This window comes from Mercenaria mercenaria, chromosome 9 (genome assembly GCF_021730395.1).
Source record: "Mercenaria mercenaria strain notata chromosome 9, MADL_Memer_1, whole genome shotgun sequence".
NCBI lineage: Eukaryota > Metazoa > Mollusca > Bivalvia > Venerida > Veneridae > Mercenaria > Mercenaria mercenaria.
In genome coordinates, this window is record NC_069369.1 from 40,383,898 (window position 1) to 40,399,968 (window position 16,071).

At 34.5% G+C, this 16,071-nt stretch overlaps 1 protein-coding gene across 7 annotated transcripts in view; it reads right to left on the reverse strand.

Moving 5' to 3' along the window:
• Nucleotides 1–4,087: 4,087 nt before the first annotated feature.
• Nucleotides 4,088–16,071, reverse strand: part of LOC123546911 (cholecystokinin receptor type A-like) — a 34,262-nt gene continuing 22,278 nt past the window's right edge. For 5 of the 7 annotated variants that reach the window (XM_053551294.1, XM_053551291.1, XM_053551290.1 and 2 more), the window contains 2 exons: nucleotides 7,232–7,399; nucleotides 4,088–6,179 (listed from right to left, as the gene is read on the reverse strand). In XM_053551294.1, the coding sequence (XP_053407269.1) occupies nucleotides 4,726–6,108 (1,383 nt within the window). In that variant the 5' untranslated portion in view covers nucleotides 6,109–6,179; nucleotides 7,232–7,399 and the 3' untranslated portion in view covers nucleotides 4,088–4,725. Of the gene's footprint in view, nucleotides 6,180–7,231; nucleotides 7,400–13,979; nucleotides 14,292–16,071 lie in introns of all 7 variants that reach the window. The other 2 variants (XM_053551295.1, XM_053551293.1) reach the window with 2 other exon arrangements.

The window sequence follows — 16,071 nt, forward strand, 5'->3', positions numbered from 1 at the left end:
GCGAATTCCTGTCGTAAATATTTACTTCATAGCCAGCTTTAATATGTTACAACAAAAATTTAACATTATGTACCATTTAACTAGCTGATGATATAAGGAGAATAAGAATAGTTTTCTTCAGAAGCTAAAGGCTTGAGCCATTATGATAGGTAAAAAAAACATATGTTCACATTTTTATGTGCGCGAACAAGTCATTTAGGCATGTTGTCATGTAAAATGAATATATTGCAAATTTGTCTGTAACCTTTGTTCTGTGCCTCCAAACTGGTATAAAGATACAACTAAAACAACATTCAAACAGTGAACAGAGCGTTTATTTAACTATGCACCATTGTGTAGAAAACAAGTTTACGCATATCGGTATCATATACTGAGCAAAGAAAGTGACATTATGCGAATTTCCTAAAGTTATGCGTACTGGACTGTAGCCTTATGAGGTAAAATTTACTTTTTTTGTATTTTTTCAAGATTTGACCATTGTTTCAAAACCCTAACGTCTAGAATTTCGAATACTATAACACCTTCTTTTCAAAAACTATTTCAAACCAAATGTACCTTTTTATGTTTAACAGAACGATCCACTGAAAATGTGATCCTTTATTTATACTTAAAATGGTTTTCTGTGTCGTATACGCAGACTTCGTGTAACGAGTCCCTGGACATGTTTTATAGTTGATCTACAACTGCAGGCCTTCTTCTGTTTTATATGAGCCGTGCCATGGGAAAACCAACATAGTGGGTGTGCGACCAGCATAGATCCAGACCAGCCTGCGCATCCGCGCAGTCTGGTCAGGCTCCATGCTGTTCGCTTTTAAAGCCTATTGGAATTGGAGAAACTGTTAGCGAACAGCATGGATCCTGACCAGACTGCGCGGATGCGCAGGCTGGTCTGGATCCATGCTGGTCGCACACCCACTATGTTGGTTTTCCCATGGCACGGCTCATATGTTGATTTACAACCTGATTTTTCAAAGACTTGTCAAATATCGAAATTTAAATTTTTAATGTTGATAAACAACATGGAAAAATATTGAATGCCGATCTACAATTGTCGGTTTCACGCTACTTTTGACATTATAGTGACCGTGCTTTCATTCCCTCGCCAATACCAGGCAGAGTAATATTCTTCCAGTTTCACTTTTTATTTCCATTGAAGACAATAACTGAGCAATGAATACTTTGTTTGCTAGTGCCAGATCATTCATCTGAATTAAATTGGAAGGTCAAAAGGAGCAGTGACGGTTTACCAGTCATCTAATGTTGGCGGGAAAATATACCTGACGTATATCATTCAAAAAGTAATGAAATCATTCAAACCATTTGAAACTGTACAAAGCACCGAGTTACCATGAAAATATCAAACGCCTGTAGATTTTCACAAACAACTATTTTATACGCTGTTATTTGTCAGTATGAAAACTGATATTCTTCCAGTTAAGAAAATGAATATAATTTGTGTGGTACAAATCTCTGTAATAGTGATCAGAATGAACCCCTGTCTCATGCGGGACATATTGTTACACGTACTGCCATCAATCAACTATAGCAGCTCTATCTATTTCATCCCGCCGGTAATATCCTATCCTTGACAATAATTCGGAAACATGAACACTGGACAATATTGTTTATAATGAGGCATACCAGTTTCTTTTGTTTATCTACTTTGTGGAGCTTCACAATGGCAAGACTGTATTTGGTGTATACATCTTCAGTTATGATATATGTAAACTGAAGATAACCTTCTATACTCTAATATCGGCAAAATTTCTCACCCAAACCTACCATCACAGATAATGCTCGTCTTTGCTCAGGTGGAAAAAAGTACTTTAGAAAGTTTTAACCACAATCAGAACAGTTTTCCCTTTTTCCCTTTATACATTTATTTTTTTATCTCAGAGAATTGTAATAGATGTGTCACATAAATGTATGTTGTGAATATATTTTAAAACCTGTATAAATTTCGTTTTAGCTCACCTGAGCCAAAGGCTCATGGTGAGCTTTTGTGATCGTCCGTCGTGCGTCGTCCGTCTGTCAACAATTTCTAAACAAAATATTCTTCAAAACCAATGGGCATATTTACACTAAGCTTCACAGGAATGATCCTTGAGTGGCCCCCTTTAAAATTTGTTCAAAGAATTGAATTCCACACAGAACTCTGGTTGCCATGGCAAACGAAAGGAAATACTTAAAAATTCTTCTTGTCCAAAACCGCAAGGCGTAGAGCCTCGATATTTGGCATGTGACATCATCTAATGGTCCTCTATGAAGATTATTCAAATTATGCCCCTGGGGTGAAAAGAGGCCCTGCCCCGGGGGTCTTAAGTTTTACATAGACTTATATAGGAAAAAACTATAAAAATCTTCTTGTCTGAAACCACAAGACCTAGGCCTTTGATATTTGGTATGTAGCATTGCCTTGTGGTCCTCTACCAAGATTTTTCAAATTATTATCCTGTGATGAAAAGAGGCTCCATCACGGAGGTTCCAAGTTTTACATAAACTTATGTAGGGAAATAAACTGCAAGGCCTAAGCTTTCGATATTTGGTATGTTGCATTGCCAAGTGGTCCTCTACCAAGACTATTCAAATTATGCTCCTGACTTGAAAAGAGGCCCCACCCAGGAGGCCCCAAATTTTACATAAACTTATATAGGAAAATAAATTTTGAAATCTTCTTGTCTGAAACTGCAAGGCCTAGGCTTTTGATATTTAGTATGTTGCATTGCCTAGTGGTCCTCTACCAAAATTGTTCAAATTATGCCCCTGGGTGAAAATGAGGTCCTTCATCGGGGGTCCCAAGTTTTACATAGACTTATATAGGAAAAAAACTTTAAAAATCTTCTTGTCTGAAAGTTCAAGGCCTAGGCCTTTGATATTTGGTATGTAGCATTACCTAGTGGTTCTCTAACAAGATTGTTCAAATTATGCCCCTGGGGTCACTTTTATATGAGTTATATTTATGTATAGAAAAAATACTTAAAAAAATATCTGATCATACTTCTTAAGACTGTTTAATTATAATTACCTGATAACTCTAAGTAATTACGGATAATTTGACTGTGACCTTGACCTACTGACCTGCTTTCTTGTTTTTTAAGATACAGCCTTGAAATTTGGATGACATATACAGTTTTGCACACCGATCTTAACAATGACTTTAAGTGACCATGAATATGACCTACTGGCCTACTTTCTTAATATTTTAGCATCAGTTTGACATTAGAAATATGTAGCTCATATTACTCAGGTGAGCGATCCAGGGTCACCATTACCCTCTTGTTTACAAAAGTTCACGATTAACCTCCAAGTTACCTCCTCAACCTTCCTCGATATCATATAAGAGTGGTCCTCTACACCACTATCACCAAAACAGTGCCCGGTATATCACTGGTTATCAGTAGGCACTGTAGATTCGAATCTCACAACAAGATTTTCGACGTCTCGAGAAGAGCTTTATATATATATATATATATATATATATATATATATATATATATATAAATATATATATATATATATATATATATATATATATATATATATATATATATCCAAAATAAAGATATTAAGCCGAAACATTTTGCAATCTAAATGCACATAAATGTAATCCCAATATATAATTGTGGTTTTGTAAGTTACCTGTAGGTCAATTTCAGTATCTTAACCCAAACTTATTCAGTGGAAACGATCTTTTTGACACCGCTCGATCGCCAACCCGAACAACGACTTGCTATATTATTGTAATAACTTGAGGATTTTTTGACAATATTTAACAGATTGTTCATAAGTATTTAACGATTATGTGCGAAGTTTTCTATACGTTTATGATCAAAATCGTTTAATGATTATAAATTTGGTTCGGGACTGTTTATATTTATTCAAAATGGCTAGTAGATTGATTCAATTGCCATTGATGATCTCTTTATCAGTATATATATATTTGTATGTATCAGTAATTCTAAATCAGAAGCGAGTTTGAGTCCACAAACATACTGTAAAATACGTGCCAGAATAATTCGCATTTACCTAGTCTTCAGTTGTTGTTGCCGACTGAAAGTCCACTTATTAATTTATAACAAACTTATAGTCATCATTTCATACGCCTTTATCATTTGATCTTAGTTGTGTGGAAAACAAATACAATCAAAGTGGCCAGTATTGTTTCGATTGTTACGTTTTCTAAACATCTGAATCAGAGTGGTTTTCCTGCAAAAAAATAATAGATTTGTAAACGTGCTCTCTGCCTCAATATTTCAACAATTTCAAGGGTTAATTGAGCACAAAATGTATTTTCACAAAGCGTTTGTCAATAATATTTCTGAATGAAGATCTGACACGAGAACAACTAGATGTTTCAACACACTTCTGTCTAGGTATATTTTTTGAAAAGTTGGAAGCTTTTAATGACTCCAGCAGTTAGCAACATTTTAATCAAGTTTTACCATTTACTGACATAATATTGCATAAAATGCAGCTCCTCTTCGAAGAAAACATAAATTCGACAGAATAACTCTTGTGTCAGCAGATACGATCGTGGTCCCTGCGAGGTGTGAACTAGAGACCCCTGATAAAGCGACCGATATCTAATACACCAGGCAAGTTGATCAAGTTGTTAGAGAATATAGTGTATTGTTTCTTTCTTTAAAGAAGTATAAAAACAGGGTGACGATTTTCCTCGTTGCCTGTTTCAACGGTTTTCTAATTTACCTTATACGTTGATGTCAGCTATTCCCGACATAATTTTCTTTTTAAGGTTGTTATGACATTTTTACAGGACTTTTTGAATCGTTTGTCTAGCCAAACATAAATGATAGGATTAATGATATTGTTAATGAAATATATCCGAAAAAACACTTGAAACCAAAAAAGATTGGTCTGGGACAGTTCATGCTCCCTTGTGGTCATAAACGACAATCCTGCGTATATGATGAATGTGATCACAAATACAAGCGTCAGGATGAACCAGATCAGAGTCTTATAAGGAAGTCGTCCCATTGCGGCAGACGATGAGTGTCGTTGCGTGACACTCGTGCAGAACGAAGTGTCACTGCTACTTCGTTTCAAAGTAAATCGTCCTCTAGTCAAATATGAATTTAACGAGGATCTACTAGAACTCCTCAACCGCTTTGCTTCATCGTCCCTTTTGTTATTTTTGTTAGGACCATTTAAAGACACTTTAAGAAGAGCGTTTACGTGAGCTTCCACTTTCACATTAAGAAAACCTTCATTACCTGCTACATCGAGTTTGTCAATTGACTGTAGACGAGATCGATTAGTCTCGAACCGAACACTCTCACCAGACCCTCTTTTACTCCAATGTCTTACAACAGTCTTCATTATCATTACATACATCACTATTAGCGCCACTGCTATAATTACCAAAACCGTTGACAATCCGAATTTGTAAATGTACCTGAATGTACTCCCGTGGTACTTTTTCTCAGCTGCGCACACAAATACGGTAACATTTGCGTTATAAAGGTTGACCTTCAAATGTTCTGTAACGCCACACATGATTGGTGCAGGCGAAGAGAGAACGAGTGACAGTATGAAGATCCCTATTAATATTTTGATTGCAAGTTTTGGCCATATTTGCTTTTTTAAAGGCTGGCAAACTTTCCTGTATCTGTCAATACAAATGACGAGAAGAATGCATGCAGAAGCATTCATAGCAAACATGTTAAAGAAGCATTTAACTTTACATGGAGTGTGGTCCGAAATTGAGAAATAATGTCGAGTTTTAAGTATTTCCGCCGGCATTAGAGTAACACAAGACAATAGATCTACCACCGCTAAACTGAGAACGAATACCTTGAAATTAGTGTTTCTATATTCCTTACAAAATGAAAACACTACAATCACAACAGAATTACCAACGATGCCAATAAAACAAAACAATCCCAAAATAAGCGCAAACGGAAGTAGGGTTTGCGCATACCGGAAGTTCAATTCACCAAGCGTTTCATTTAATATGACTTTCTTGGTAATATTGAAGGAATATTCTGTTACGTTGAAGTAATCGAGTTTGCCGTCGCGGAAGTAAGAAGATGTAGTGATGTTTTCTGAAATATTTCCAATTCTCTGCAAAGTTTGTTCAGTCTTTCCCATGGTAAGTGAAAAAATGAAGCACTCCCTGATGTAAATTAGTTCTGTTTGTATTTGTACTCACACCGAGATCCCTGAAAAATTTACACACTTAATGAATAATTACACATTTCATTTCTACTAAAGCCAAGATCAAAGCTTAATGCATTTTATGAAAAACAGAAGTACATTTTTCAAGACAGACTGGTTACACATAAATACTAGGTCAAGACCAGTTTATCTATTGTTCTTATATTCGAACTTTGATTTTTACTGTAGTGTAGTTTTTTCAGGCACGACAGTACAAAAACAGTCTTGATTTATGTTGTATATTTAAATGCAAGACTTCTGCATTCCAAAGCTTTCGGTCTGGCTGCAAGTATATTGGCGGTCCATTTTCGAATCAAGCTTCAGCCATTTCAATTCTGAAATCTGGATTTGCACTTTAAAAAGAAAATTAGGTATAAATTGTAAGAGGGGTGGCCATTACATACATTTGCGGTCCGTATAAAGGCGTACATCTCAAGTTTACGATTTTTGTTAAGAGAATATAAGGACATGATGGCATTATAAATCGCGGCGTTGGTCAATCGAAATTAAAGATAAAATTTACTTGATGTATCAGGTGTTGAAGTTCAAGATGGATAAACTTTTTGCTTATAAGGATTCTTACTTTTAGTATACATGTTAAAGCCCTTCTTATTTCTATATTGAAAATCCACTATCTATTATTTCTTCGGAATGGTACATGTACACGTTTTCTACATTTTAGATCATTGTAAGCTACATGTACATGTAAATGCAAAATTATACGTTTTTAATGTGCAGTTTACATGTAGCGTACGATTTGATTTAAGTGAGCAGTTTTAATTCTTATGTGTATGGATTTACTAAACCTGCACACATATAAATTTCAACTTCTGTATTGTTTTCGGTGTTACTCGGGCAACGCTTATAATAGGTTCACCCCTTTCTAAATATGACGATAATTTATATAGCGCCACTGCCCGCTTGTTCAAGTTTGATAATGAAAGAATGAAAAAGGCGGGTAGTCATGTATAAATGGCAAACTGATTGTGATTAAATAATCAGATACAATTTAGCTGTCATATGAATAAACTGAATTTGTTATACTTAAGATATTTACCTCCAAACATCCTGTTTTACGTGGTAATGTTGATTTACACAGAGCAAATAGAATATTGGAAAGCTCCGTCAGATACGCATGCCTCGCATATTTCCACATTAACATTCAGTCCAAATATGACCATCCAATCCCAACGCTTTTGTTTTGAAAGTAAAGTCGGATTTAAATCTGAAAAAGGTAGATACGCATATGTTAATGATTTACCTAAAACAGTGATTCTGTTCCTCTTAAATTTTCTTTTTTTTTGTTCGGTGGGGTAGGGGAGGGGGCGGTTAACGTCGCACCTACACAATTGTAGGTCATATGGTGACTTTGCAACTTTTCATGGTGGAGAAAGACCCGCGGTGCCCCTAAGTGCATTATCTTATCATATAAACCACTTGGCCAAGGAATGTCACAACTCCCAATTTAGGTTCCAATAGGTAAAACAAACAATAATGTACATAGTGAGTGTCACAACTCCCAAATTAGGTTTCAATAGGTAATATTTACATTTGCCCTATTTTTTTCCATTGAAAATTATGACGTTCATTTAGTATGAACAGCAAAAGGAAAGGCGCCAATGTTACGACAACGCTGCTTAGTGATAAACGACCGCTGTTTTGACGACGTCCGCGTTTAGTCAGGGAAAACCTTCCTTAGATGACGTCGCAGTTATTCCATCTGATGAACAGAACGGCCGGGAAGCTGATTTTATTGTTAAATACAACGTTTATGTACAGATGAAAGAAAATACTCTATTATCTGTTTTTAAGAAATGAATTTTTTTTTTCGGTGTTCATGCTAGACAATACTGTACATAGTGAATATCACAACTCCCAATTCAGGTTCCAATAGGTAAAACAGACAATAGTGTACATAGTGAATGTCACAACTCCAAATTTAGGTTCCAATAGGTAAAACAGACAATAGTGTACATAGTGAATGTCACAACTCCTTAATTTAGGTTCCTATTGGTAAAACAGACAATAGTGTACATGTACATAGTGAATGTCACAACTCCCAATTTAGGTTCCAATAGGTAAAACAGACAATAGTGTACATAATGAATGTCAGAACTCCCAATTTAGGTTCAATTAGGTAAAACAGACAATTATGTACATAGTGAATGTCACACCTCTCGATTTAGGTTGCAATAGGTAAAACAGACAATAGTGTACATAGTGAATGTCACATTAGCGTACATAGGGACATGGTATAGATTTTGTGTATGATATATTCGTTTTTATGACTGGACTGCACACATCATTTTGGATTTAACACATATGAACGTTGATGCTGCTTATATGAAGAAATTGGTGAAGATATACCCTTGCAATAAAGTTGAAATAAGCAAAGACTATTTAACGTTTTAACGAAACCTCTTTCTGTTTCCATTTATTCGTGCAATCCGTATTTTATCGCGCTGTAATAAGAAGTCTGTTTAAGTCTATTTAAGTTTAAAGAAAACCTTCTGAACTTTTCTTACAGAACAATTGTCAGCTGCTGTAGAAATACTTGCGTTTAAAACGTCATTCCCGCATTATTTCGACACAAAAACAACATAATGTTTATACGAAAAGAAATAGCAATAATATCAGCAGTTGTATAGACATAGTTATTAATTACAAGTACAACACTTCCTATTTCTAAAAATGAAAAATCTGATAAATTAAACCGTAATAACCATGATCAATTTTCAAAATGAAAGAAGCAGGATGTCATTTTAAAAATAATTCACCTTCGACAAATTCAGATACTAAAGCTGTTATTTGATATGAACTGAATATCAATAAGTTACAAACATCCTGTTTTACGCTTTAAGGTTGATTTACACCGGTTTTACAATTAAAATATCTCTGTGTTATATTTCTACGGGTAGATTTGTGTAAATGGTAACATTCGCAGTTCAAAGTGTTATGCTGACAACGTCTGTGGTCAATTTATTCAAAGATACAAATAGTAAGCGTTTTATTTCTTTTTCTGTGTTACGGAAAAATGTTCGTATGTTGCAATATTTTTAATAGAGTAATGTTTTGGCTGTTATCTAACTCAAGTAGCCTAAAACACAGAAGTTTTAGAAACACAGAAAACCCCTTCGTGGTATTAAAGGGCTGCACTAACGGCAACGTAAGGAATGGTTGTAATGCGAGTAAAACATCAGTTTGATGTCGATAAAATCATGCCTCGGTTTTCATACTTTTTGTAACGGTTCTGACGGCCACAGATAAGTCTACCGATTCGGCAGTTTGTATATATTAATAGACGGTGCATCATCACGAACATTTGGTACAGCCGTCTTTAAAAAAAATCCAAGCGTTTCTCTTGTAATCTAGTACATCCCCTTTGTGTGCAGATATGTTCTTCGCAGATACCGTATTCCGGTGGTGTTCATGCTGCTTTATTGAAAATATAGAGTCCGGTAAGCATTCACTTTAAATCGATGTTTTATATAAAATGTAAAATTTATCGTTAAATGACGCAACCTACTTGAATAAAGGCCTACAATGTACATGTAAAAACGGCCGTAAATCATTAATATAACGGTTCGCGTTGATATAACATTAAACATGGCAAGAAATAATAATACCATCAGCTGTTGTATACGTAAGTTACTCCATTACCTTCTTTGTTTTAAGCATGAACAATTTATTATCCTAATAAGTTATAGTAAAGCCGCCCGCATCTAAAATATCTTGTTTAATTATAATGATTAAATAGACGTGTCGTTATTTTTAAAAAGGATGAAATTTGCATCCAATATTGTCAGATACTATAGCTGTCATAGGAAATAAAGTAATTATGAAATACACTTGAGACAAAACCCTCTAGAACAGGTGTTTTACGTGGTAAAGTTGATTTGCAACGAGCAAATGAAATAATTCCAGTTCCGTAAGACACGACAGTATTTGTATACACGACTCACATGATTTCCTCGTAAACTTTCAGCCTTGCTAAGACGATAAAGGCCCATATCAAACTTGGACATAAAATTCAAGAAACGTCTCAATTATGAAATGTAAAGTTGAATTTATAAAAATATACGCACATATCTGCTTTAGCTAAAACAAAGATACTATATCAAAAACTTATTAATTCCGCCACTGTTTACACTGTCATAAAAACGTTGAGCTATAACTGGAAACTCATGAATATGCATACAAATTTTGTCGCAGATAAAAGTTTATCTGAATTAACCCTTATTCGGTATCCCTATTAGATCTATATACATGTAACTCAGTTAATTGAAACACAAGCATAATAGGCTAATCGTTGGATGTCTATGCCTGTCTAAATAGCAAGATAAGGTTTTCGCCAAAACAACACACTTGTCGGCTTACTTTTTAAATAAAGGCAATATGTTGAGTACGCCCATACAGATAAGTATCGGTTGCCATGAAGAGCGCTGAACAAGTGTTATGCCGACATTACTTGCTATCATACATAAATCTACAACTTACAGTCGTAACAGAGCTCTGAATATACGTTTAAAACATACAGATTAAACACAAGTTAGATCTCACAATGATGTACATGGAGGCAATTTATACATTTAGATTTTTATAGCTGGACAGAACACACCCTTCTGGCTTTTGCACACACTCATGAACAATTTGGTTCAGAGAATTTATAACTTTCGATCGATGGTTTTATAAAAAACGTTTTAAGGGTTTTATTGAATAAATCGGTATGAAAAGCTGCATAAGTTGGCTTTCCATACATATGCTGACGTGTATTTTCCTTTGATGATTTAAATGAATGCGATGTCATTATTGCCCACAAAGACAAAACCAAAAACTGGCAATAAAGTTTAAAGGACCAAGGATTATTTAACAATTTTACAGTTTAATTAATTCATATAATCCGAATTGTATCACGCCTTCGTGTTAAGTCTATTTTCAGTTTGTTTAAGTTTATAAAAACTTTTCTTGCAATGCGGTTGTCAACTGTTGCAAAAACTCATCAACAAAAACTTGTAATTTAATTTTACTCTCGTATTATTTCGAACAAACAATTATCGTTACCCTCTGTCAGTCGTTAGATAAACAGTCGTAAATCATATAATATCAGCCCTTCTTCATATAATATTTTCATACGACTGTCACGTATATTTAGCATTAAATACGAAAGGAAATAGTAGTATTATCACTATTGTCAGCAGCTGCATACGTAAGTTATTATTAACAGGTAACTCCAAGACATTCCTATTTCTAAAAACGAACAATCTTGTAAATTTAACCGTAACAGCCTGTATTTCATAAAACCTTACCCAATTTTCATAATAAAACACGACCGGTGTTCACTTTTTAAAAATAGTTCGCCCTTGATAAAATTGGATTTTATAACAAACTGAATGGGAATAAAGTTAGACAAGTGCATCACAAGCATCCTTGTCACGTGGTCAGGTCAACAAACATCCTGTTTTACGTGGTAAGGTTAATTTAAACCAGATAACAATAAAACAGCTCCGTTTATAATGTTTATTATCATCAAACAGAGCCGATCTGTATTTCTTTCTTTGCGTACATTTTATTTAATACAATTAAGTGTCATGCTGAAATAAAGGAATGGCCGGATTCCGAGTCAAGTACAGGTATGATCAGGTAAGTATCTTGAGGAATGGCTGGATTCCGAATCAAGTACAGGTATGATCAGGTAAGTATCTTGGTTGTGTACATTTTGTAACGTTTGGGCTGAAATTCTTGATGTTGTGTTATTGTTTTATAAAAATGAAAATGAAAAGTTACTTAGTTATTTACTAAAAACTTGTAAATATTGTCCCTATACATTGCGCATGGACAAACACCAGGGTTAAACAACCGTAGGGGAGGGTACTGGTGTTACAGGATGTTCCAGCTAAATAAAACGTTAAACACCTAAAGGATTAAACCGAGCCACCAGCATTTTGGACATTGTTTTACTTATATTAATATATATTATATATGTATAAGCCATTGAACGTAAAATTGATTCGTCTGAATTAACTTCCCGTAGTCAATGATCAACGCAAAACTGTTTTTAAAATCGTACTAGCATAGTACAAGTATTTCGAAATTTATCTGTATATGACGCACCCTATTGAATATATAAACAGCCATAAATCATTAAACCGCCTCGGTAGCCTAGTGGTAGAGCGTCCGCTTCGAGTGTGGGAGGTCGTGGGTTCGATCCCCGGCCGCGTCATACCAAAGACGTAAAAAAATGGTACTAGTAGCTTCCTCGCTTGGCGCTCAGCATACTGGTCAGCCCGGTGTCAGTATAATGTGACTGGGTGGGGTATCATGCCACGTGTCTACGGCGTGATATTCCAATGGCAGCACTATAAAGTTGGGCATTGTGCTCACTGCTACAAGTAGACACCGTCGTTTATATGACTAAAAAAGCTGTTGAAAAAAGACGTTAAACCCGAACATACACATACATAAATCATTAATATAACACGTTTTGATACGATTGCATTAAAAATGGAAGGAAATAATAAAACTATTAGCAGTTACTATAAGCTACTCCCCTTGGATAATCTCTTATCATGATAGGTTATATAATAGCCGCATGCATCTAAAATAGCCTTGTTCTATTATAAGAATGAAATAGACGGGCTGTTATCTATAGAAACAGCAAATAGAGTATGATGAAATAATCAAGATATTATATTTCTGTCATAGGCGAATACACCACCAAACAGTCTGTTTTACGTGGTAAGGTTGCACAGAACAAATAACTCGTGTTTCAGTTATTCAGTTATTGGAAGGCTTTTAACAGAGCCGTCGAGCGTTTCTTTCTTTTCATAAATTTATGTAATTGATAATATTAACACATGTGTGGTACAAGATGACACAGCAAACTGAGTATGACGAAATAATCAGATACTCTATACATGTCACAGAAAATGAAGTGAATGCGAGCACACCCCATAACAGCCTCTTTTACGTGGTTATGTTGAATTAAACAGAGCAAATAACTCGAGTAGAGTAAAAAAAGCTTTATTGACCATCAACAAACAGAGCCGACGAGTGTTTCTTTCTTTTGCTAAACTGTGTAAGAGATAACATTAACATGACTGTGTTATGAAAGATATGGCGTCATTATAAAATTACTGGTCGCGTATCTATTAAAAGATAAAAATAGTAGTCATAATGCTATCCTTCTACTTCTATATCAATTTTACCTGTGTTGTATTATCTAAACAGTGTAATGATAGCCTTTATTCCTTAAACAGACCAGTTTTGGACATAGACGACTAATGGAAAAACATGCGTTCTAAGGGATTAGCGCCATCATGAATCAATGTCGATATACCACTACTGTAAGTTTCGGATTCAGCTATTAGTAAATGGTTAATAAATTATTTCATACGTGTTTATGTTTCTTTGTGGAAAATAAGTTACATTTTGTTGCTGCACTTCTGACTAAGAGTATTTAGTAATCATTTCAATTTATACTCGAGCTTTAAAAAGACATTTTAGAGAGTCCTTCTGTAACATATTAAAAGTGCACAAGGACATGTGACTTCAGTAAAGTTTAAAAGAAAAATGGCAAAATGATAATAAATTTAATCTTTATCGTTGCAATTCGTATTAAATCCGAATTTTATCAAACTGCAATATAATATTTCATTGAGTTTATTTTTTAACTCTTTTAGATGAAATGTACAACAGCTGTAGATATCGAAACATGTCATTTAAAAGTGTTACTTAGGCATGTATTATTTCGGAACTGTGATCTATTTATCACTGTATGACGAAAAGTACTCTTTGACAGTACTTACCTTACTTACTTATCAGCAGCCGTAAATCACTTAGTTTCATCATGGATCATAACAGATTTTCATACGACAGGTACGTAGATTTAGCAGAAAAAGCTACAGCACTGTATCTAAGAATGTGAAGTCAGTTCCTCCTTTTTCTAATCATGATAATCTAATATCCTGAAATATTGCAACAATTCCGTCCTCTCCTATTATATCCTTGTTCAATTATTGAAAGAGGCGGGATGTCATATTTCATACAAGCTGATTGTGATGCAATCCGCCATCGATATAATCAGATGGTGTCGTAGGAAATAAATGAAGGCGAATACACTTGAGAAAAATAAACGATACTAATAAAATGAATGAGTAGAGAAGTACATATTATATAATACTTTGCATTCAGTCCCTTTGGATATGGTTTATGACTTTTTCATCTAAAAACGTTCTTTGACACAAACACCTACATTCGTCATTAACGATGTCAAAACATTACCGATGAAAAATCAGCTAAACGTGTGCGCTGCAGCATGAGAACATTAAGGCGGCGGCTATCCCAAAGTTTGAATAACAGTAAGATTGTAATATTAAAGCGGCGGCTATCCCAACGTTTCAACACATTTTGATTTTTTCTTACCAATATCAGGTATATTACATTTTCGATGTACAGTCAGTATCGTAACGAATGTCATGTTTCTCACCAGTAATAGAACTTTTAATAAATGAAATATCTACCCTGTCACGATAATGGGATGTTTCAATGGGGAGTGGGTAGTCGATAGAAAAGGGGAAATTTTTCAACGTTTCTTTTTTAATTGAACTTAAACCTTTGATTATGTTTATCAGCTGTAACAAAAGTTGCTAGAGTAGTATTTCGAAACAAGCAATGTTGATTTAGCGTTAAACACAAAAAGAAATAATTATACTATCAGCTGTTGTACCCTTCCCTTCTATGTTTGAAGCATGAACAATCTATTATCCTAATAAGTTATATAATAGCCGTCTGCATCTAAAATATCTTGTTAAATTATGATGATTAAATGAACAGGTCATTCAATATTGTCAGATACTTTAGCTGTTATAGGAAATAATGTGAATTTGAATACACTTGAGACAAAAACCTCTCAGACAGGCTATTTTACGTAGTAAGGTTGATTTACAACGAGCAAATGAAATAATTCCAGTTTCGTCAGACACAACAGTATTTGTATATACGACTCAAATGATTTCCTCGTAAACTTTCAGCCTACGCTTTGGATCTGAAGACAGGCTATAATTGAGACTCATGTCTTGCTTTCAACATTTTGAAAGTGGAAGTAGAAGTTTTAAAAAAGTCTGTATTTAACCTGGAATTCCAGTTTTCGATATGTGAATATCACGTACGGGTTTATAATTCTAATAAGAAAGCTTATAGAAACACATGAGAATTTGTTGTTTTTCTTATTTTTTTTCCATTCAAAATTGAAAAGCGTTTGTAAACAGAATCGAAGGTAAACTGTCTTAATTATAAAGCTTTATATTTAATCATCGATAAGTACGTAGGCAGGAAAATATTCATTACCGCAGCGGCCCCGGTTCGATTCCCGACTCGGGTTTGCCAAAATCTGTGTCCAGTCCCTTTTAGCCAAATGCTTGTTAAAACGATTTGTCTGATTGGTTCAAATAAAAATAGATTGGTGGAAATAAAAATAACAATATTGTTAATCCGATTTTACAGAAGATGGATTTGAATGGGCTGTCATTAGATCTACCTTTTAGGAGGATCGAGAACTTTAGTCAGATTGCGCCCATATAGATAGTTCAAAGATCGGTTGACATTACGCGCGTTGAACTAATTTACGTATTATCATACATGAACCTATAAGACAACTTTCAGTCGTAACAAAGCTCCAAAGAGTCACAATGATGTACATGGAGGCAATTCTTAAATTTTATTAACTTATATCTAATATAGATTTTTTTATAACTGGATTGCACACATCCTTCTGGAATTAGTATTTCATCAATGTTTCACTCCAAGATGATCACATCTCATTTAAAGCAGTCTTAAGAAACAAATATATTTTTGAGTTGATCAATGACGATGAGGAGTAACAAATTTAAGTCCGTTTTG